The 24166-nt window shown below is 31.8% G+C and overlaps 1 protein-coding gene across 2 annotated transcripts; it reads right to left on the bottom strand.

Annotated features, from left to right (window-relative positions):
- Nucleotides 1-1288: 1288 nt before the first annotated feature.
- Nucleotides 1289-15361, bottom strand: LOC143071719 (46 kDa FK506-binding nuclear protein-like). 2 transcript variants are annotated; one of them, XM_076246221.1, is made up of 13 exons: nt 15213-15361; nt 12570-12656; nt 11837-11989; nt 11154-11261; nt 10439-10483; nt 9890-10014; nt 9389-9425; nt 8597-8721; nt 7382-7477; nt 6357-6476; nt 5050-5179; nt 2106-2154; nt 1289-1512 (listed from the first exon to the last, which is right to left on the bottom strand). In XM_076246221.1, exons 1-13 carry the CDS (start codon nt 15244-15246, stop codon nt 1434-1436), a joined length of 1188 nt encoding a protein of 395 aa, XP_076102336.1. In that variant the 5' UTR covers nt 15247-15361; the 3' UTR covers nt 1289-1433. The 2 variants fall into 2 exon arrangements, with proteins under 2 accessions (XP_076102336.1, XP_076102337.1); XM_076246222.1 differs by having other exon boundaries at nt 8597-8706.
- Between the last annotated feature and the right edge of the window lie 8805 nt (nt 15362-24166).

The raw sequence follows: 24166 nt of genomic DNA, 5'->3' as shown, positions 1-24166 counted from the left end.
CTTGGCAGATCTCAACATTGCTTACAGACTAAAACAATATTATCAAGCTACAGATCTAATTTAAAGCTATTCAATTTAATTGTCAAGAAAAGATTGAATAACATTTTTCAGCTCATATGGAATATCTGAGTCAAAACTATAATTTGGCATATCTAAAAAAGAATATGCATTCAGCTCACATGGAATATCTGAGTCAACACTATAATTTGGCATATCTAAAAAAGAATATGCATTCAGCTCACATGGAATATCTGAGTCAAAACTATAATTTGGCATATCTAAAAAAGAATATGCATTATAAGTTTCAAGTTGGTGTGACCACAACTTTATGATCGACTACCAAAAACCAAAACTTAGAACTAATCAGGTAAATATTTAACGGACGGACCAATGCACACACAGAACATTGAATAATGTGCCTTATGTAATCATTGGCAGGTCATAAAAAAAGAAAGAAAAAAAGACTTAAAAACTACCATTGCAGATGGATCTACACTGATTTCAAAGGCTCTTTTTTTCTAACAGTTGTAACTTCCTTGCTTTAAACATGTTATATAAAACAATAACTTTAAATAAAATATTTATTATTTAATGTAATTAAATCAGAAGAAAAGATATCTGTAGCATACATCAAAAGAATTTTAAAATCTGATATTCATAATAGCACCACACACCAACTAACCACTGACTGTTACAAAAGAGACATTCTCTCATGATTTTGACCTGGCACAAACTTTACTTATACAACTTTTGATGCTATTTTCCTCTCTGACAGCTGAAAATAAATTTTCCCAGAGATTAAGACTGCTGATCTGTTTTATTAAAATAATAAAAGCTGAACTTTGACCAACAATAGAACAATCTAATCGTACTTATTGGAGTGTGTCTCTGATCTTGTAAACTAACATTCAGACTTAATACAGAAATACCAGAATTTTTACCTGATGACTAATTCAAGCAATATTTCCAGTTATATATTATAAAAAGGGTCTGCTTGTCACCTTGGATGGTGCATTATCATTTCAGAATACAGCTTAAGGTCCTTTACATATTAATTCAAAAATGGCAAAAAAAAAAAAAGGTTTAAAAAATAATCAGAATGACAAAACAAGATATGTATTAAGTGATGACAGTATTATTACACATTTCTTCCATTTGAGCCAACATGCAACATAAAAAAATCAATAAAATACTAAAATTACTTCACATTTAAAAATCATCATTCAGAAAGAACTAATGTAAAAACTTTGGTGTCATACAGGAGTAAACAAATGTTTACCAACATAACCATTCATTCACACAGACTTGCTCAATGTAAAACAGTATTACTTTCACTTTTACATCAATTAGAGCAAATTAATGCCCAATGTCAAACTTAACAATGTATCATATTATCTTTGAACACATTCTGCATGTACACAATTCTGTAAGTTTCAGCTGACCGACTTTAATTCAACTTCAAACATTAATGTACTGCCTGGTGGAATGGGTCCCTGTCTCTGGTTACCATACCTAGAAACAAGATCAAAATGGTTAACATTTACAAATTTATAAGCAATTCATTATTAGTTTACTTTGCATCATACTGCTTTCTTTGAAAGTGTTCATATGTACAATAAGCAGCATACAAGTCATTTGATAAAATGCCAAACTTTTTCCCTATCATGAACCAATTAACAATTGTTAATTGAAAACCAGCTATGTGATTGACCTCATTAACTGTTTTGTCATTAATCTGGCCTTTGATTTTCTATCTGCATTGTTTCTAGTTTGCCTTTTATAGCTGACTATACTGAAAGAGTACATTGCTTGTTGTTGGCCGTACTGTGACCATACCACCTCATATGGACTCTGTTGGATTGTTGTCTCATTGGAAATCATGCCCCATCAACTTATTTTTTTTCTGAACCCTATCCATTTTTTGTTCCACTGTACTTGTGTCTCTAATAGAAATGGTGAAGTATATATGCCTATTCAGCTAGGATCAAAGATAATAAAAAGTACATTTTTAATTTAAACAGAATAAAATGTCTAATTTTACAAATCATGCACAAATAGTAATTATGTATTTTTTTTTCATGAAAAACTCAGATATTTGATCTTACCCTTGTTGAGATGGTATCACTAGTTTTCTCTTGCCTCCAACCTTCATTCCTGAAACAAAATATAGATTCAAAATTACAACTTGCTTTTTTACATAAAGTCTGAATTGAAAGCTTCATTTGTATAGAATTCTAATTTAAGTGTGAATACATCTCTAGGAACAATGTTATAACAGGGAATTACATTGATTTTATGCAAAGTGTTACCCACTTGCTATTAGACATTTACAGTCATTTGCATTTAGTGTGGGTAGATAAAGGTAATATCTTAAGATAGCTTGCTTGCAAGCTGAACCGTGAAGTCATTATTAGGTAAGGTGAACTACCCTCCGTTAAAGAGTAGACTAGTCCACCAGATAATCAATCTATCTGTTCGTAGGACAAGGCTACTTTAAAAGGAGGGTAGTATACCTTTCCTAATAATGACTACACTGCCCAGCTAGCAAGCAAGCTAACCAAAGATATTACCATTACCTACACATTCAATGCAAATGGCTGTACGAAAAATTCATCCTCAGCCTAAATGAATCTTTTTCAAATTCAATAAAACCCTGAAAACCACACATTTACTTCATCAAAAAATATTCCATCATAATCACCATCATTTTAATGAAATAAGAATAGTAGTATTTTGTTTCTTCCTCAAACGAGTTCAAATTGTCACTGAATAAGAAACAAGTGGACATAAGATTAATGTACATCATCATAAGATGTTAATTCAGCAAATATGAGTATCTGCCTTTCATAAATTAAATGACAAAACTGCCTTTCATAACTTTAATGAGAAAACTGCCTTTCGTAACTTTAATGAGAAAACAGCCTTTCATAACTTTAATGAGAAAACTGCCTTTAATAACTTTAATGAGAAAATATATATGCAGCTCTTTAGTCTCATGATTTTTTTTATTAGTTGTTAGGCCACACCAATTTAATTCCTTGTTCGACGGACCCGCCCGCACCTATTTTTTTCAAAACAGAATTTTTTTATTTTTATTATATTCCCGCTTTCCGCATCCGTAAATGTAATCATGTCCATTTCCTGCACTGTTTTTTTGTAAGTATTATAAAAAGATCTCAACATTTGTTTTTAAAATCACAGTATAACATTTATATAATGATTTTAAACCTATAAGCACCCCACAACACTGTAAATATCTGTGAGAATATGTGTTTCAGCATGTGTGGAGTGGGAGTGGTCCGATAAAAATATATAACAGCGGGAATACTGCAGTACTGAACAAAACATTAGTTTCTTTCCCCCTGACTTATATTCCCTATCAAAAAATGTTCGTTGTTAAAATAAAGTAAAAGAACTTCTGAAGGATTTGCCTTCAACTGCGATTATAATGTATGCTGAAGGTCATAACCGCTGAAGGTTTGTGTCTGTCCTGATTGATTTAGGGACCTGTTGTTCAGGAGTTATCGTTTGTTGTTGGGTGTTTTCCCGTTTGGAAATATGAATTAGATCGTTGGTTTTCTTGTTCGAATTGTGTACAATACTAAGTTGTGGTCCCTTATAGGTTGCTGTTTGGTCTGGATCAAAGCTCTGTGTAAAAGACCGTACTTTGACCTATGTTTGTTATTATCAGGTTATCCCTCAGATAAGGGCCTTGAAGGGGTCATTTTACCATGTTTACTGTTGTAGAAAAGAAAATAGAAATACCAGGAACATATATATTAACTGTTCCCAGGAAATACTAAGGATTTGTATAGTGCTACTATACAAAACCTTTGAAAACTTAGAATTTTTTTACTCAAAAAGAGGAGAAAGTACATTATATTTTTAAACAACTTTTCTAAAAGAGGGGTCCACTTATTTTGAATAATAGTCCAGTAAAATTCTTGGACCTGTTTTGACCATTTAATACCATATAGATATTATAGTTCTTTGGGAAAATATTAGCACTTTTGTACTAAAAGTGTTTTGACAAAAAAAATATATTATAACTTATATTGACCCCTCATAAAGGGATATTCATAACATTAAGGGGTTGTTCTGAACCTGATTATGACTTGGATGGAGAATTGTCTCATTGTCAGTCACACATACATACTAGACCAAATTTAATAATTCAATTATCTGATTATTTCTTGTTGAACAGGGAAAAATACTTCATAAATTAAAGAAATGTCAAGGTACAAGTGATAAATCAAGTTTTAATATAGTGAAAACCTACTATTTTATGTTTACAAAAAAAAAATATAATCGCTCGCCTTAACTTTTTAAGCTTCACCTCAAAAATTTGCAAATTAAATATTTTTTTATTTAAATTTTCAAATCGCTCGCTCGCCCCAATTTTTGGAGTCCAAAAATCTGTAGAACAAGAAATTAATTTGTTGTGGCCTTAGTGGCTTTGAACTAGCTCTCAGTAACTACAAGTACTCTCAGAACTTTTGGTGTTGGGACAAGTACCTGGTCACGTCCACTTGTATTTGTAGTATTTGTATTCATATCCACCTGATGAGTTAAGCCTTTTTCAACTGGTTTTTATAGTTCATTCTTATATTGTACTGTAATACCACTGTACCAGGTTAGTTGAGCTAACATGTTTTACCCGCCACATTATGTATGTGTGTGCCTGTCCCAAGTCAGGAGCCTGTAATTCAGTGGTTGTTGTTTGTTATGTGTTACATATTTGTTTTTCGTTCATTTTTTGTACATAAATAAGGCCGTTAGTCTTCTCGTTTGAATTGTTTTACATTGTCATTTGGGGGCTTTTTATAGCTGACTATGTGGTATGGGCTTTGCTTATTGTTGAAGGCCAGACAGTGACCTATAGTTAATTTCTGTGTCATTTGGTCTCTTGTGGAGAGTTGTCTCATTGGCAATCATACCACATCTTCTTTTTTATACTTTCCCTGCTATCTCAGATACCAGATATATCTCAACCAAATCCTGTTATTTCCACTAATGATAAGAATATCTACTGAGTATGGGTATACTTACCACTTACACCTACATCCCAGCCTTTTATTACTTCTCCTTTACCAAGTCTGAATCGGAAAGGTTTGCCCCCTTGGCAGGAATCAAATTGTTGACCTGTCTTTTGAAGTTTTCCAGAGTAATAAACATGTACCTAAAATGATATCAAAACAGATATTGACATAGTTAAGCTTAAAACATTAGAGTAGCAGAAAGACTTGTCAAAGTTAAAAACCAATGTGTGACCATGCACTTGCAATTCTGGTCTGGAAAAGGTTTCTATTTATATATTCTCAACTTCAAATATAACAAGCAATATTTGACTCAGTAACTATCATTACTAAGAGATGAAACATTGTTTGTATTGAAATTTTGAAAAAAGTCAATTTTGATATGTGCTTAGTAAAGGAAACTGTACCTTTAAGACTTATATTTATTTATTTTTAAGATATTTGAGTTTGATTTTGACATGTTTAGTTAAAATTACAAAATTTAGTACTTTGCCAAAAAAAAAACCCACAACTTTCAACCGATATTTCCGTTTTTGGTGCCATTATATAACTTCACATCATATTCTTAAAAATCCACTGTATAGGCATTTTTGTCATATGTCAGAAAAGAAACCAGTTCTCAGAGACCTTGATGCCTCTTTGTATATTTTTACGTGCTTTCAAAACCAGCAAGTCTTTGGGGTTTTCCCCCCACTACTTTCAACTTTGAAAAGCTGATCTGATGATGTCAGTGTAATTTTCTGTCAACTTTGTATGCCTATTTGCCAATTATCAAAGTCATGATAAAAATGACATGTTAATATTGGAAGTGTTAGGCCGAGAAAAAAAAGATCGATGTTTCCGGTAACCCGACCGACCCTGTTTTTTTAGCCCCGACCCTAACTTTTTTTAAAAAAAATGTATCAACCGACCCCGTTTTTGACACAGGCTTCTGATAGATGACATAATATTTTTTCTCTCTTGCTTCTACTTGCATAGAAAGCCAGTAAAACATTTTATTAATGTCAAAAGGTATTCCAAATAGGTTAAAATCCAAGAAATTTGCACAGCAGGTGCTTCAAAAACATTGCAAATGGCACACTTCCGGTTTTTGAAACTAATTACGGATCCGGACTTGGAAAAACCATGATAATTTTCCGGATTTCATTTACGATGTCAAAAAAAAAAAAAAAAAAAAAAAAAAAGAATTCCGACCTACCGACCCTATTTTTCAAAATGATGTTACCGGAAACACATATCTTTTTTTTTTAGGCCTTATCTCCCCCTGCTACCTAATCAGATGACGTAATGTGTATCTTGTTTCCATCCCTCACTACTCACCATTTTACCAGGTTGAGCCACTGGACCATGCCCTACTTTTAATTCTTCACAGACAATCCCACCTGCCAATACTTGTTTTTTGGGCTGTTGCTGTTTGTTAGGTGTTTCTGTAGAATTTGTCTAAAATGAAAATATAAAAGATATTAGATATAAAATATTTACAAACAATGGTGAAAGTAAATATTATACAATTACTGTCTTTTGATAAGGTAAATATGCGGTTTTATTGACTTTTGAAAAAATGATATTCACTGAGGCCGACGGCCGAAGTGAATATCAGTTTTTCAAAAGTCAATTAAACCCCATATTTACCGAAACAAAAGACAGTAATTGTTTTATTCCATATTCCGAGAGAAGAAAATGTCTTTAATGACAAACATATACCAAAACAAATTTTACATGAAACATTTTACCATAACGTTGCATGTAAAAGCGTGTGACGTTTATAGCGGTGAATAACACTTTCTCAGGTGTATATGCTTTTTTCTTCAAAATCCAATTCATTTAGAGAAACCTACTAAAATAATACCAATATGGAATAAACAGACATACAGAGAACTTTTGTCTCATAAATTTTTTCAAACTTTTCCATTTAACTTTTCACCAATTTAAGATTGTTTGTGAAAAGAGTCAGTTAATAAACAAACTCAAGTGTAGGGTGGAATGATTTCTTATCAGTACTCTTAGTTTTGCAGTCTCACTATGAGCATTCTGTAATATAGTATGATTTGTTTTTGTGATGAACAGTTTATGCTATCTATTATACTGCTCTTCTAGAGTTAAGTGTTTTTCCTGTACTGGTTTAAATTGTTTGTTCTCTTATCCACACTTTGTTTTATATCTAAATATAACAAGACCGGACCTGTGCCACTGTGGTAACATGTGTACTGAAGTATAGCTGATGTATATGATTTTCAAAACTATGTTCAATTGGACCTGAATAAAGTACTTTCATTTATGTAATAATAAGGGAGGTTACAACTCAACATAATCAAGTTGAGTTGCAATACAAAACATAAATTAACCTTCTCATCTCCCTCTTTGTTCTTATTTTTCTTTTTCTTCTTCTTCTTCTTCTTTTTTCCTTCTACTTCTTGTGAATTATTTTCTGTTTGCTTTGGCTGGAAAAAAAGAAGAAAAGACTTTTGAAAATAAGTAAGCTTCAAAATACATACTAACAAATTGTATACAGTAAAGTTAGCATGATATGTCCTGGTGCTGATAACAGAACTAAACATTTCATTTATAGCAAATCTAAGAATTCCCTTGTAAACTGGCACAAAACTAGCAAGCTGTGTTCTTACTGTGATACTTAACATTTAAAAGCAATATTGATTAGATATGCAAAATTTGTGGAGGGCAGACCCTAGTCAGTTACAACGAGCTGATCTGATAGTAAGGTGTAATAGCTTGAAGAGCAGTTGGGTCAATATCCCTAATGTGCCTCAAATTGAGGAACACAAAAGTTGTGCGTATTAATTGCTATTCCATTGAAATGAATGTGGGAGGGTAGGAAAGGAAGTTTAATTATTGAATGTGGGTCATTGTTTTTTTTTTTCAGTATGTGTCTATTATCATTATACAGAATTATCTAAAAAATAGTTATAGCTTGTAGGGATGTTTTGAAAGACCTTTCCTACCTGTCTACATATATTTTAATGAATAGCCCTGAACAAAAAATCTGTGTAGTGATATTGGACATGTTTCAATCTTTAACAAGTTAATGAGCTTAACCATTTGTGCTGATTTGCAAAGCAGCAGAGGACCATAGAATAAATGTGTAAAAACTATAGAGTTATCAAATGTATGCAAAGAGCTTATTGTGTGTAAAAAAGGATTTTTTTTGTACCTGGAAGAGCCACATCACAAAAGAATTTTTGGATGTGTGCTAAATTGTGGAAAAATGAATATCACTGCTTATCACAAAATTAAACGACATACATGACATTTATGAAAATGTGTCAGCTTCAATACAAGCCACCAAACATATCTAAGTTTTTGTTATGAGGAGAGGAATTGAGGAAAAGACTCATACTGCTAAGTTATCTGATTGATACTTTTACTTTTATGTTATTGAAATTATGATACTATAAACACTATACATAACACTACAGGGATATAACTCTGTAAAGATCAGCTGAACGTTTTAAAATTAAGTTCTATTGTTAAGGAAATATTATGCTTCTCATTGAATTTATCAAAATAAGTGCTTGTCAAACTGCTCAACCTTTTATGCTTACAGTTTGAGTTTCCTGTTTTCCTTGGTTCTTTTTCTGAGGTGTGTCCTTCTGTTTTTTCTTCTGAGGTGTTGGTTTTTTCTTTAATTTCAATATTTCATCATCATCATCATCTTCTTCCTCATCATCTGTAAATATTTACAATCTTTAAAATACATGTACTGTGAATTCATTTATTTTCATGGAAACCAATTTTCATGGATGGAGGAAAATTTGTATTTTGGAATCTATTTGATTTCTTTCTTTGTCAAAATCTGAATACAATCTGTAGAAATTAGAACTTTGTTGAACTTTTGAATTTGTGGTCTACTGGTATCTTTACCCTTCAAATCCACAAAAGTTGACTAAAGTTTGTGACCTTGACCTGGCAAACAGACATGACGACCATGATAATAAAATCACTCACTGATGGTTAGCAACAATAACACCAAGGATTATCATCATCATAAATATCCTTCTAGGCATTCAAAACATGGAATAGGGAATGTACTGATTTCTTTGTTTAGAGAACGGAAAAATCTGTGTCAAAATCAATGCAATTTGGTATATTATTTTCAAAGTTCACATCATAATGAACATGTGCACTTACTTCAAGTAGATTATAAAATATCTCCTTAAAAGTTATATTACTAAAACTGTATACCATATATATAGATAGTCTATCATAAGTACTTTTTCTAAAATTGCCCCAATATGAAAATTTTGTTGTGAATAATACCTCGAGTGCATCACCATGGCCTCACTTTACAGCATACATGTAGGAGAACATATATATAATTTGAAAAAATTTCTCACCTTCTTCTGATCCCTCACCAGCCTCATCATCTATAAACTAAATAAAAAAAATTCCTTAGATAAACAAAAACAATCGAATGAGGGCGGTTTCAAAATCAATCATTGGGGATGGGAGACATCATCATTAAAGGGCAATAACTCATTTTCAGAGTTTTCCAATGGTTTTGGTCATATTGACATTTTTAAAGATCTTGAATTGTTAATCTTTCAAGACAGTGTGTCAATGTAATTGCTACAGGAGAAACCAAAATAAATATAAAATTTGCACTTCCCCCATTTTGCCACCATTTAGAAGGTTAATATTTATTTAAACAGCAAGAATATATATTTTTCTTACAAAATATTTTTTAAAATGTATTAAGATATACATGCCAATTAGCAGTTTACTTGAACTTTTTTTTATCTTTGCAAGTGTTGACTTAAAAATTTACAATCACAACTGTTTCAAAATAGTGAATAAATGGTCAGTTATATTGTTGCCAGTTATATAATTCATCTTACATCAGCGAAGTCATCTTCAATATCAAAATCGTCATCATCATCATCATCTTCGTCATCTGAATCTTCCATTTTCATCTTCTTCTTTTTCACTGCCTTCACCTTTTCTTTCTTTCTCTTTTTTCCACCTAAACAAACATTTCTTTTTGTATTTTATAGTTATTGAATAAATAAATAACATTTCAAAAATAATTTTAATAATTTTTTTTTTTGCATTATCAAATAAAACACAAAAATGTATAGCAGTTTCTTATATATAATCCACATTAATTAAGCTGTGATTTTATAATTGGCATTTGCTCATCCTCAATCAAGAGTCCAAGACTGCTGAATTTAACTATACATGTAGGAGCAAAGACTGGTCACCTTAAGTCATGACGACATGTTGAGTAGGATAACATGTCTTCCTATGGACTGCTGCCTTTAAAAATATAGACGTGTTGGTATAGACAACACAGGCTATCATCTTAATGCTGACATTTTATCTTCTTTTTTTAATGATGATTTAAATTTTTTCCAGAGAAACAAAACAAAAAGTAATGAAGTTTGTACCTGGTACTTTCTGTCCTTCTTCGTCATCACTCACTAATGATGGAGCTGCAATAAAAACCAAAATATAAACAAACCATCAATGTCAAATAATGTGTCATCTTCATCATGTTAAAAAAAACAATTCAAAGTATGGAAGTAGTATTTGACTTTCAATATACATGATATATGGAGGCATAGGCCAAAACAAGCGGGTCTGAATTAAAAAAAGCCTCTTCAAAAAAAAAAAGAAATTAAAACCAGATGCTCCGCATGGTGCAGCTTTATACGCCCGCAGTGGTCAAACCCTGAACAGTTGGGGCAAGTATGGACACAACATTCAAGCTTGATACAGCGCTTAATTTGGATTGTGATTAAGTAGTTGACACATCATAGGTTTCTGACACAAAATGAATGTGGTCTAATGAACTTAAAAATTCTTTTTTTTCTATTGAGAACAACACTATGTTGTTGAATATAATCCCTGAAAAAAAAATATCTGTAGAATTTGTTAATTTCTGAAATCTGAAATGAGAAAATTTTTAAATATTAAGAATACTGTAAAAAGATTTTTTTTAAATCTACAGTACCTTAACAAAATGATACTAGCCAGTACCAGCTGGTCATTCAAATCTGTCTAATCTATTGTTAGTCAGTTAAAAAATAAAAATACAGTGTGATAAAATATCTGTCAACTTAAAATTACAGAAAGGGTGTTTTCAGGGGAGTTAATAACTACCTTCATCTTCATCAGATTCTTCTTCAGATGACTCGTCCATCATGCTCTCTCCAAAGTCATCTGGATACTGATCATCTTCCATCAGATATCCCGATAAATGTACTACACCTGCAAGTAAATTTTAAATATTCAATATTTTAATTATTAATAAATAAGCAATTATTTCTGCAATAACAAGATTGCTACAAATACTCTCCCAATATACAGGGGTTTTCCATGAATTACATTTAACAGATTTAAGAAAATGCAGGAGAGGAGGTGATACCAATGTTGCCTTTCCATAATATTAATATTTGCAAACGACATATCTCCTAAAATCAATACAAATATATCAGTAAGCACCATTTTTCCCTGTTTGAGATATTGTTGATACAAACCTTTGACATATTTTTCATTTCGAGTTTGAAAAATATTGGCTCAAGGGCACCTGCAATGTGGTTTTCCCTTTGGTCTGTTCCAAAAATAAATGTATTTGGGGGTTGGGGGTGTCGAAAGGCAGTTTTGATTTGAACACCATTATACATAAATTTTTACATGTTTTAAATAGATATTTCCTTTAATTTTTTTCCTAAAATATCCATCACACATCAAATTTTAGTTAAAGTGCCATCCACATTTCGCAATATCTGGTTCAATCCCTTCAAGCTCAATGTTATGTCTATAGACATGATAGACCAACTTACTTTTATCATTAGTCAAGAAGAACGTAACCTCTTCTCCCTCTGTGAAGTTGAGGTCTAATGGTTGTTGGTAAGTTTTTCCATGCTGTAGGGTACACAACATGAATTCAGCCTTCTCATGCTGAATCATGATGGATACCAAGGTATCAGATTTACCTGCAAAGAAACACAATGTGTTAATTAGCCATCTCAATAATAAGACTGGAATGCTTTCCTGATATTTTCCTAAAATACATATGCATTTATTCATGTACACTAAAATAACAGAATCAGTCAATACAAATGTTTACTTCTTGCCAATTATGATAATCATTCTCAACTTATTACAGATTCCATACTTGTATCAGTTTGTGATATTGACTAGTTTAATTTATATTCTTAATGAAATCTTTTACAAGTCTCTCTATGATGCTTAGTCTAATATATATTTGGCAAACAAAAGTAATCAGAAAATGTGTTGCTCTGCTTTCACTTGTCCTCTAAAACTGCTATCAATACAATCAGTTTGCTGTACTGAGTTTATATAAAAGAACATAAGTAATTCTTAATGGACACATTTCTGCATATCAATTCAAGGTTTTTCAACAATCAAATGAGTTATGTATACATATATATAGGAAGATGTGGTATGAGTGCCAATGAGACAACTCTCCATCCAAATAAAATGCATGTATCTTGTTACACAGACTCTAAAATATGAAAAGAGCTAGCTCCTTAAGTTTTCTGCATGACCAACCTTTTGATGGTTCCAGAGCTGCCATGGAGAGATGGAATGAGCTCTCCACAGTTTGTGTGTATCTTTTACCTCCATCTAAAGTAACTCCTGAAAAACAGTTAAGAATTTTACATGCATACATGTATGTATCCATCCATACCTAGCTAGAGTCATTGAAGATCATCAACAGAATAGAATATAGTCATGTAACAATTCGAGAATAATAAGTTTACTTAATTTCAAAGTCTGTTTGAGGGCAAATGCCTAAACAGTAAAATTGCTACTTTTTTAAATGACCATACAAGTAAATATAGTTGTACATGTTTGTGTATTGATCATTTTTTTAGAAAAAACATTTCACAGCTTCCAACCCTTTGGAATGCTAAAAAAATACATGAGCATGATGAGTACGTTGTGTTTTTTGGCCAAGTCAAACATTTTAAAAGATGGAATATTGAATAATTACAAATGTACATGTATTAAAGAATAACAATACATACTACTGTATTTAAAAAGTTGTCACCTTCAATTAGGGATTTCACAGTTGCAAATGGAGTTTTTCCTATTCAAATTTAATAGACATATTAGATAATTTACCAATGATGTAATTTAAGTTAAGAGTTATTTCCCTTGACCACTGTTTTTAAAGGACATCCTGTTGATTTTCTTATACATTTGTATGTCAAACAAAATAGGAACGTGATAAACACACGTCTGATCAAAGATCCATAACCAGTGAGTGTATCAATAATTTATTCCTATTTTCAGAATTTGTTAAGATATTTTCACTCGCTATTCTTAAAATAGATGACACATTCAAATGTATACTTATACATAATCAATGTCAATCTTTACAAACTTAAATAGACAAAGAACAAAAGGGCTCTTCACGGTTAGTTCAGCCATATTGGATAGGGGGTAGATTTTTTAGAAAGAGGTGGAAATAGTATGAAAGTATGGGAAATCCTATGTGTGTTTCCAACATGTCCAAGCAACTGCCCTGTTTTAATGATGTTTTCCCGTATTTTTCAAACTATTTTTACCACCATTATGAAAATCTGCCCCCTATCCAATATGGCTGAACTAACCGTGAAGAGCCCTATTACACATGTAATTATATTATCTTAAAGATTTAAATGAAAATATTGAATTGAGGATTTGGGAAGTGTTAGATACATGTACAAGGGAATTTCTTACTTTAATGTAAGATAGATTTTGGTAATGTAACAAAGACTTGATAAAATAGGAAAATAGATAAATAAATATTATGTAAATTTTGTAATTTCCCGTGTCCCGCTAGAATTCATTTCACGTTTTCATGGCACAATCATTTGCTCACAAGCTTACAAAAAATCGACAATCCCGTGTCACGCTTAGACGCCAAAGACACCAACTTGATAAATTGATACTGAGAGTGGATCTTCCAATGGATAGAAACAAGCTGACAAGTGCCTATGGCCTTCTTTTTCTTCTGGTATCCAGTTACAGCTTCATTAATATTGAAGATTATGAACTGTTGCATGCGGGGAGTATATGATTAAAAAATATGAACAAAAATTTATCTTTAAATTTGTAGAATACTTGGTGATATTTACATGAAAGGAAACAAGAAGTGATTAAAAAATATGTACATTGTTATTTATAGAATTAAATTATGTTGTGGAGAACAGTTGGTGTCAACTAATCTCTGTAGGTTTCAATGGTTTGATAAGCTAACACAATTTGTGGTAACAAGTTCTATTGGATGATTATTTGCGGAAAGAATGACCATTTGTAGCTGTCTTTAGAGGTGGATATTTGCCGAAATGTTTGAGTATGCAATTTTCTTGTTCTAGTATCTGATGGTATGAGGACTAGTGATGGGATTGCAATGAGTCCATGGATGACCTTGTAGAACATGATAAGTCTGGTTTTGAGGCTGCGCTCAGTGAGTGAGGGCCATTGTAGTTCGTTTAACATGGATGTAACACTACTGGTGTTGTGGTAATTGTTACATACATATCGGGCTGCACGCCTCTGTACCATTTCTAGCTTATTTTTATATTCTGCTGTGTGTGGATCCCAAAAACTACAGGCATATTCAAGTTTTGGTCTCACTATTGATTGGTAAGCACAGGATTTGATAATGGTGTTAGAAATTTTTAAGTTTCGCCTCAGAAAGCCAAGAGATTTATTTGCATTTGATATGATGTTGTCATAGTGATTATTCCATTTTAAGTTAGACTGTAGTGTAGGGTTACGCCGAGATATTTTGCAGATGTTACTGGTTCTAAAATATGGTTATGTAGGATGTAATCGTGTTTAAATGGTTTCTTTTTTTGTGTGATGGTTAAGATTGTGCATTTTCCTGGATGGAAGGCCATAAGCCAATCAGCCTCCCATTTAGCTGCTGCATTAAGATCTTTTTGTAAATTTGTGCAGTCTTGTTGACAAGGGCCCGTGCCCTTCTATTATCATCAGCATGATTATTAATTTTTATTCTAAAAATTCATTCTAAAGATATATGGTTTGCGTTACAATTTGTTCAATAAAACTATATAGTAAATCTGTAGGATATAAGAAACAAGAGGTACATGTACATTTTTACCGTAGGCGTAGGAGTACCACTAAAATCCTTTGCTAGTGAGGAAGAGGACAAGTTTTACGTGAACAGTTCTTACGTACCCCAAAACATATTTTTCGCTTTCTCGATGTGCATTAAATTGGTAAAAAGTTCAGTAAACTTTGCTGTAGCCTGTAGGTAAACAATCCAAACACGTGTGTCTGATTATGTCGTAAACTGGCGGTGGATGTCGTAAAATAAGGTGCGCAAAATTAACAATAATATTTAAATACACGAGGGACGTAACTTTTCAAAATACGCAAACGGTCGGACAGTCGGACTGTGAGTGTACGGTCTGTCAGATCAACATAACTGAAATATCGAATTGATATAAAAAGTTCAATTATAAATGAAATAAAAACTTTATATGTTACTGACTTTTTAAAAACGTTGACGTTAATTTAATTTATTTATCTCCTGTGTTTACGAGTCGATGTCGTTAATACATGGAATCAGAGACATATAATACATGTATATGTCTCTGATGGAATTTAATAATGCTCAATCAGAAATTGAAGTGATCGGGAGTAAAAAGAAAACCAATGTTGGAAGAAAAGTTTTAAGAATACTTTAGGAACTTTAAATGCAGTGCTTCAAAACCGTCAAAGATACTGGATAGGTAAAATACAATCTATTCGGGGAAAAAAACAATCATATAAAATCAACCAAAATGTGTCGAAAACCAATGCAAAGAATGAAAAGGGTAGCTTTGGTACGCGAAGAACATGACTTGCAATAGATAGAAAGTTGTCTCATTTGGCACAAAATCTTCTTATATCCCGAGTTGTTGAAAGTATGACCAGACAGTTTGGACTGTGCAGTGTGCAATTAGTTCTTTAACATCATTTTATTAATTCAATTGTATTTACATGTTTTGTATTTAATTTATTATTCTGGACTTTGTCGTAAATTTACCGGCATTTTAAGTGTTACACGGATTATGTGTAATAATCTTGGACAAAGGACTTAAATTCAATTGCTCTATTTATCTAATTATTTATTCTCTGTGACAGTTTCATGGTTTCACGGGACAATGACTTACAAATACGTGTCGGACACTTATTACTCGGTGAATCTCATTGTTATTTCTATATTGGCATCTTCTTAATCCTTGAATTGAACATGAGACTCACAAACTGAAGATGATCAGGAATACAAATGTTTTTTATTCGAGTCAGATTTTTTTCACCGAAGCCTTTCAGTATTATTAATTAAAACTATTTAGTCAAAATTTAACACTAGTATTAAGGTTTATCATAACAAATTGGCAAATATGGCCATTATCACCTAAAAAACTAATGTGTACAGACTTATCTGTGCGGTTTGGGAAGTTTTAAATGTTTTTAGATATTTTTTTTTTGCATATCTGAAAGATAAAATCATTTTTGGTGAAGGTCTGGATTCAAAATATTTTTTTTTGTCCTCTGCTTGAACAGATTTTTTATTCATCAATTTGGGAATCGGGATATTTTTTTAGGAAAAATACCATAACCCCTCCTGCCTTTTCAAGTTCAATGATCGTTCCCTAAACATTTTCCATCTGAAATTATAATTTTATTTTAGACATAAACAATATGTTAATGTACATGTAGCCTGGGACATTCGTTCTGAACATGCATGAAATATTTGCCACTGGACGTTAAACAACCAACAACCAATTAATATATATAGGACATTGTCTTAGTGTTTATTTAATAGTTAGCAATACAGCTTATAGGTACATCATAAATATGTGCATGTATAAAGCTGGCATTTAAAGTAGCGCCTTCCTCATATTATATATTGTTATTGTTTGTATTTGACTTTACATTTAGTTTTGGAGTTTGTTGTCCGGTTTTGCCGGACTGCTAAAATAACATGAATAAACATTAAAGGAGCGAAACATTCCTTCTTGACTTCAATATAGTCAGTAAGCCATTTTACCCGGCTATAATAGGATCTTTCCCTAATTTTATGTATACATGCACACTTGATGATATTATAATTGGTAAAGATGCACGTTTGTACAATCTTTCGTGTGACTGATTTGGCTTAATAAACTCTTATAATTGTTATGATATGGGTGATATAGAAATTTTACACGCAAAATTGAAACTGCACATGGGAAAAACAGAAAGATTTTCATCGGCTGTTTATCTGAATCATATTGTGACACTCTCATCAAGGTTGAGACTTCAAGCTGCCACAAGTAACTTCAGATTTATTTTATATTTATATGTTTTTTGTATGAGGCTGAGAAACTGAAGAAGGGCGAGGTTTTACCTTCCCCAGTTTTGAGCCGAGTACAAAAAAAATATATTTTTATGACATTGACCTAATATTGTTTCAAGTTATACTGCAACTTAAACTAATCATGCAGTGACATTGATATAGCTATTTAAATTGTAACACAAATTTCAAACTGTTTTCATTCCTTTTAAATGAATCCCTGATTATGAAAAATTGTTCCATCATGAAACTGACATTGCACAAAACCATATCAAGGAAATAAACACAACTAGATGCGACATGAAAAAAATAAACAAATAAACAATCGACTCGATTTATATAAAAACAAGATAAACAGATATAAAATACAGCAACACACTGTTGTACTACTGTAAACAAAGGGAACCTTTACGTCTTTTAGGAACGAGAGTGGGCCCATTCATTTATATTGAGCGATTTTCGAATTAGTTTACTTGCTATTCTTTGTAATTTCATATAAAAATAAGAAGATGTGGTATGATTGCCAATGAGAAAAATAAAGAAAGTGACGGGGTTAAACACGTGTGTGAGGCTGTGAGCGCTCATAAAGTGCATGTATATGCTTTTTGACGGATGGTGTCCATGGGACGAAATATTTTTTCGAGCAGACTCTTTGATCAATTGCATGGTAGTAAAAATAAGGAGACACCAAGGGAACAATAAAACAATGGTTTATGGATAACACCACGAACAAAAGACGAAAAAAGAAACTATATAAAAAACTGTCTAAAACATTAATAAATAACTAAGAATCAAGCATGACCTGGGACGAATACCATCGGAAACCTTGAATAAAAGCAGATTTCCCCCAAAAGGTAAGTAGTTCCTGCCCTAATAGTGGCACCCAGCGTGTTATTACTCTTGAATCGTTTCGGCAATGTAATTGTTTTATTTTTTGGATTTTTTGTATTTAAGGGTGAAAATACTATTTGTTTAAATTAGGAAACTATAAGACCTTGTGTTTTCTCTCTTTATGATGAATTTTTATATACTAGTACCAGAACACTTTTTCTTCGCTTAGAGAGTGAGAGTGAGACTGAGAGTGAGAGTGTGTGTGTGTGTGTGAGAGAGAGAGAGAGAGAGAGATAAAACAAATTGAAAATAACCCAATAGCCAATAGCGTGCGAAGTTTTAAATTTAGATGTACATGTATATGATTAAAACGAGATCTGATGGTCTGAGTTTACTTGTAATGGAACAGAATTTCACAGAATTAAACCAGAAAACACAAACCAAGATCAACACATTGTCTTCAATACTAAGGATACGACAAGTCTGTACGATCATCAACAGGCAGATATTCCAGACTTGGGGAAACTAAAGCACGTTAGCACATGTTGTGATACAAATATTTGTTCTAAGTACTCAACATTCCCTTTTTGTGTCCGAGTCACTTAAATAACAAAAGGTTTAAAAGAAGAACATAACAACATTGAAATGACATTTACGTCATTTGGTATCTAGATTGTGTCATTTGCAATCATACCACATCTTATTTTTATATAATATTGCTTTATAGTAGTTATACATATTAATATGACTATCAGCTCTGTGAATCTTAGATAGATAATTAATTCAATGACAAATGTAAATGTTTTGTTTTGTAATTATGTTTTTTGAAGATAGTGATCAAAACAGATGATTTTATTGCAGATTACTGGCCAATCAGTATCAGACTAATACTTTGACATATCAGTAGTAATTCATTCTAGTTCAAGGCTACGTAATCAGGCATGTTTCAATGAATAACATTCTGATGTTTAGCCTCCAGTTGGCCTTTTTTTCGGACATTGATGAGATAAGTTGATGTAGACAGGATAAAGCAGTGTTTCTGGTGGATTTCAATCACTACCTTACATATTTAAGCTTTTATATAGCGTTAAGAAGTATTGGTCAGATCAGCTGAATTATCTATTGAAAAGGATCCTATACAGTCACAGAAATAATTATATCATATAAACTATTTACGATAAAAAGAAAACAAAACAAAAACAAACTGAATTTCAAAACTATAAAATGTTTATTATTGATACACATGCAAGCCACAATATTTAATGTAAGATGGTTTTTTCCGTGAGATTAAAAAGCATATTTTAAGGTTAGAGCATGAGAACCGGCTATGTTATTATAAGGATAAAAAGTGCATTGTTACAGATAACACAGACGAATCTGGACAAAGGATATAACGATTAACTGTCTATATTTATATAAGACGTGATTTGTCATCTTCTGTGATGTATTTGTTTTTATAGAAAAAAATCATCATAGAGAATAAGACATGACTTGGAATAATAGAAATCAAACGTTTTATGCATAACGAATTTGACCATGTGGTTATAAGAAATACTAACCAAATATAGCAATTTCGAATTTATATATTCCAATACAATGGAACTCATGCAGGCCTGCCGAACATGCATTTGAAGCTTTCATTACAAAAATTGTTCTAATAGTTCAAGAGAATTAAGTGAAACATCTTTTAACATTTAAAAAAAAAACAAACGTTATGCATTTTTATAAAATTTGAGAAAATGCAAAAATGAAATATTTAACGACAAAAAAATTGCAACCTTTTGATGTGTAAATTCAATACAGCGAATCGTTCTTTGGTTATTAAAATTGTGTTCCCTTCAATTTACATAACAGACATTTTACAGATGCTGTGATGTAGACGCAGGTGCTTGGTACGTATGAGTTACTATGTAAATCACAACAAAGGTAAAACTTGCTTTGTTCTCCAAAAGACTCCCCATAAAAACAACATTGTTAAACGTAGAAACAGTGTGGTGCTCATGGTATGTGCTTCTATAATCAAATTCTTCAAGTCGGTTCTTAATTAAAACAGTTTTGCAATTCAAAGATTTATCTATGTTTGGATTAAGAAAACAGGTACTGTTAAAATGTAAAAGTACAAAAAATGCAAAGAAAAAAAGATTATCAGACTTGCGTAAGTGACATTTTGTCTTTCCAATAGATTATGAACTTGTTCATTTTTCACTGATGACCAGCGATGCATCTTTTACATTTAATCAATCATGACCTATGACCGCAATGTCGCTTCCCTTCAATCAAGATTACACTCAACGTTAACAAATTCAGCACTGAAGCATGGTGAATATTGTGTTCGATTCATACATTTTGGATTTTATCAGCTTTTCACTTTTTGTAGTAGGTTTGGAATTTTCAAATAGATTGGCCCCAACAATCACCTAAGAGACATGAATTATCGAAAACTCATCCGGTACACATCAAAATTAGTACTTTAAATTTGATTCAATATTTCATCAATAACACCAGAACAAATTATGAGAGCACGATCTGCAAACTATAAATATTTTTAATGGAAAATCCATCAATCAAATCCTGTCCGTAATACCATAGTAATATAATGTATTACCAGCGTTTTCTATTGCAAAGACGGCCTGAAAATAAAAAAAAACATTTTCGGCCTGCCTTTCACAGTTATTCATTTAAAACATTGAATAACAAAAGATTTAGGCTTGAGGTCAATGAAACAGCAATTCAACAAGACCCCCACCACCACCACCACCACAAAAAAAAATAAATAAACAGAAGAAAACCAAACCAAAAGACTGCTACAACATTGGTCTAACAATATTTGTGATAGACTTGTTACCTGTTATACACATTTATAACAGATCTATTCTGGTAAAGAGTTTGGGTTTGTTTCCCATGTATTTTGTTTTCACTCACCTGATCAAAATTGAGAGTAAACTATTTTTCCACCCATCAAGTATTCAACAACTTAACAGAAATCATAATGTATCTGACATAAATGATGTACATCTTTAAAAACTAAGATCAAATAAACATAACTTTAGTCCTGTTGAAGAAAATATTGCAGTTGTACATAGTTTAAGCAATCTCTGCACCGAAGGACGTATGAAACCAAATAAAGGCAATGGTAGTATACCGCTGTTCGAAAGTCATAAATCGATTGAGAGAAAAAAAAATCCGGGTTACAAACAAAAACCGAGGGAAACACATTAACTATAAGAGGTAACCATCTAATAACAGAAACACTGAAGTGCAACAAAAAACAAACGACAATGCAACACACACAGAAACGAACTATAAGATAACAACTTCGATTTTCCTGACTTGGTAGAGGACATTTTATAAAATAATGGTGGGTTGAACCTGGTTTTGTGGATAGCCAAACCTTGCGCTTTTATGGCAATGCAAAATATAACCCTTAAATGGCATAATGGGAATACAGTACAAATAAATGCAGAACATTCCGGACAGAGAAATACACAAGTAAACAATACAATAGTTCATTTCGACATGCTAATCACAGATGTATTGATCAGTGAACGAAGAAAAATATAAAACTCTACTTCATTCAAACTTAACATTGGTTTGATTGAGGATTATCTGGGTGAACTTTTTTGGAGATAAATAATAAATATTGATAAAACGTGTCAAAGTTTGCATTTTGTATCCATCTGTTGGCATTTCTTATTAGAGAACTTGTTCGAAAGTACACCAAAAACTCTCGATATTAAAACCTATAAATCATATATTCGAATCTACATGTACTTATCAATTTTGCATTTTACTCAGAAAAAAATGTAGGACTTTTATAAAATGGCCCTGGTATGTATATGAAATAAATTCAAGTGACATAAACCCGAACTATAAAAAAAAAAAAAAAAAACAAAAAAAAACACTTTTTAAATTAAAAAAAAATCGAAAACAAACCAGCAATTCGTGATATTAAAGCTATATTAATATTATTTGTATTTCACTCATATTTGGACTAAAACGATATTTTTACTTTACAAACATAATGAATTATATTTATACCCTGTTTGCACTATGATCACTAATAAGGCCTACAATAGATAAATCCTTGCCAAATAATCAACAAATATTCAAAATAAAAGAACCAAAAAAATATAGAGAATCAAACTATGAAGATCGTTTATTTCAATACTTTTTGCATTCTGTCCATGCATCGATCTATAAAATAAAAGGTTTAATTCATCGTTGTCGAATAAGTGGCTAATAATGAGACGAACAACATAATTGTTTTGAATTGACTATATTCCGTGACGAGCGTATAACTTTATAAACATGCACTATCAATTAATTGTAATTACATGATGACCAAAACATACGGTGAACAAATTGCACTTTGCACATTTGCATTATCAAAAGTAAATTGAAAAAGCAGATGTTTTATTCATGATTCCATCAGATTAAATTTATTTGAAATTAAACTAAAAGCCAAAATAGATTTTGTTCATATCAACGGATTTATTTGTCTATGAAAGGTAAGTTTCAAAGTAGAATTGAGTTTGTAAGCTGAATTTATACATATATGTATATCGAATTCATACATAATCATAGTTAAAAAAAATATGTTTAAGTAATGATACTAAGAAATTTCAACCCCTGAATAGATAATCTTAGCTGTATTTCGCAAACCTTTCGTTATATTTGGTTCACAATACTCTTCATCTTCTTACTGCATGAGGCCTTTTTGATGTTTTTATTTATTCGAGCGTCACTGGCGAGTCCTTTGTATACGGCGCGTTTGGCGTACAAAAGTATCAGTCTGGTATCTTACATGAGTTTTATTTCATTACAATATTTTTGAATGCTAGCGATTTAAAGCTTTGTAGATTATAGTGAAAACATAAAAGAGGGACGAAAGATACCAGAGGGACAGTCAAACTCATAAATCGAAAATAAACTGACAACGCCTGGCTAAAAATAAAAGAAGACAAACAGACAAACAATAGAACACATGACACAACATAGAAAACTAAAGCCTGAATAAGCAACACGAACCCCACTAAAAACTAGGGGTGATCTCAGGTGCTCCGGAAGGGTAAGCAGATCCTGCTCCACATATGGTACCCGTCGTGTTGCTTATGTTATAACAAATCCGGTAAATAGTCTAATTCGGTAGGTCACATTCATGGAGGGGAAGGGGATTGTAGTTACGATGTAAGGAACATATCCGATATCATTTGTGAAACGGTTATTCCATAACGGTCAACCAACTTGTAATGGCGTCCGTAAAATTTACGAAGGGATGATTACAACTTCACCATTTGGAACTCTTGATTTAATAGCTTCCTTGTGAGCAGCAACCCTCTATCAAGAAAATCATGACAAGAAATGCAAGCACGAGAATATCGTATCAAATGGGAGATATATACCCCGTATGCAGGTGCTCTTGGAATGTTGCTACTTAAAAATGGAAAGTTCACAAATGGAAAGCTGAAATCATCTCTTTTGTCGTAAAGTTTTATACATATCTGTCATTTATAAAGAACTTGTATTTATGTTAATAGTGAATGCTTTTAAGAAGACTGTTTTTCTAACGTTTTAGAAACACTGAAATGCAATTTGAAATAATGTTAAAACTACTCTTCGTTTTATTGAAAACTGTGAATATGAAACATGATTTTCTTTAATATCTCATATTTTTTTCTTGTTATCATTTTGTTAGACATTTATGTTAAAGGAAGAAAAAAATATTCACATTTTTTTCTATTAGTTTTTTTTTTATACATATTTGAAGATTTTTTTTACCTATTATAGATAATATCTTCTTGGGGATGTATTTTTCCTCTTTTGTGCTATTTTAAAAATCATCAAACTTAGAACCATATGCTTTAAAAATAAGAAGACGTGGTATGATTGCTGTTTAAAGGTAACTAATTAAGGGCAAACGATACAGTTTTGAACCTATATTTACAAGTTGATGAAAATTTGCATATAGGCTATTTTT

Source organism: Mytilus galloprovincialis, chromosome 4, assembly GCF_965363235.1.
Source record: "Mytilus galloprovincialis chromosome 4, xbMytGall1.hap1.1, whole genome shotgun sequence".
Classification (NCBI taxonomy): domain Eukaryota; kingdom Metazoa; phylum Mollusca; class Bivalvia; order Mytilida; family Mytilidae; genus Mytilus; species Mytilus galloprovincialis.
The sequence above is the reverse complement of the archived record's forward strand: the minus strand, read 5'-3'. Positions and strand labels throughout refer to the sequence as shown.

Coding starts and splice junctions, on each gene's coding strand:
- LOC143071719 (XM_076246221.1), bottom strand. CDS start 15,246: ATGCACATCGAGAAAGCGAAAAATATGTTTTGGG. Junction 6,477..7,381: donor ACAAAGAGGGAGATGAGAAG/GTTAATTTATGT, acceptor TTTTCATTTTAG/ACAAATTCTACAGAAACACC. Junction 5,180..6,356: donor TGGCTCAACCTGGTAAAATG/GTGAGTAGTGAG, acceptor ATATCATTTTAG/GTACATGTTTATTACTCTGG.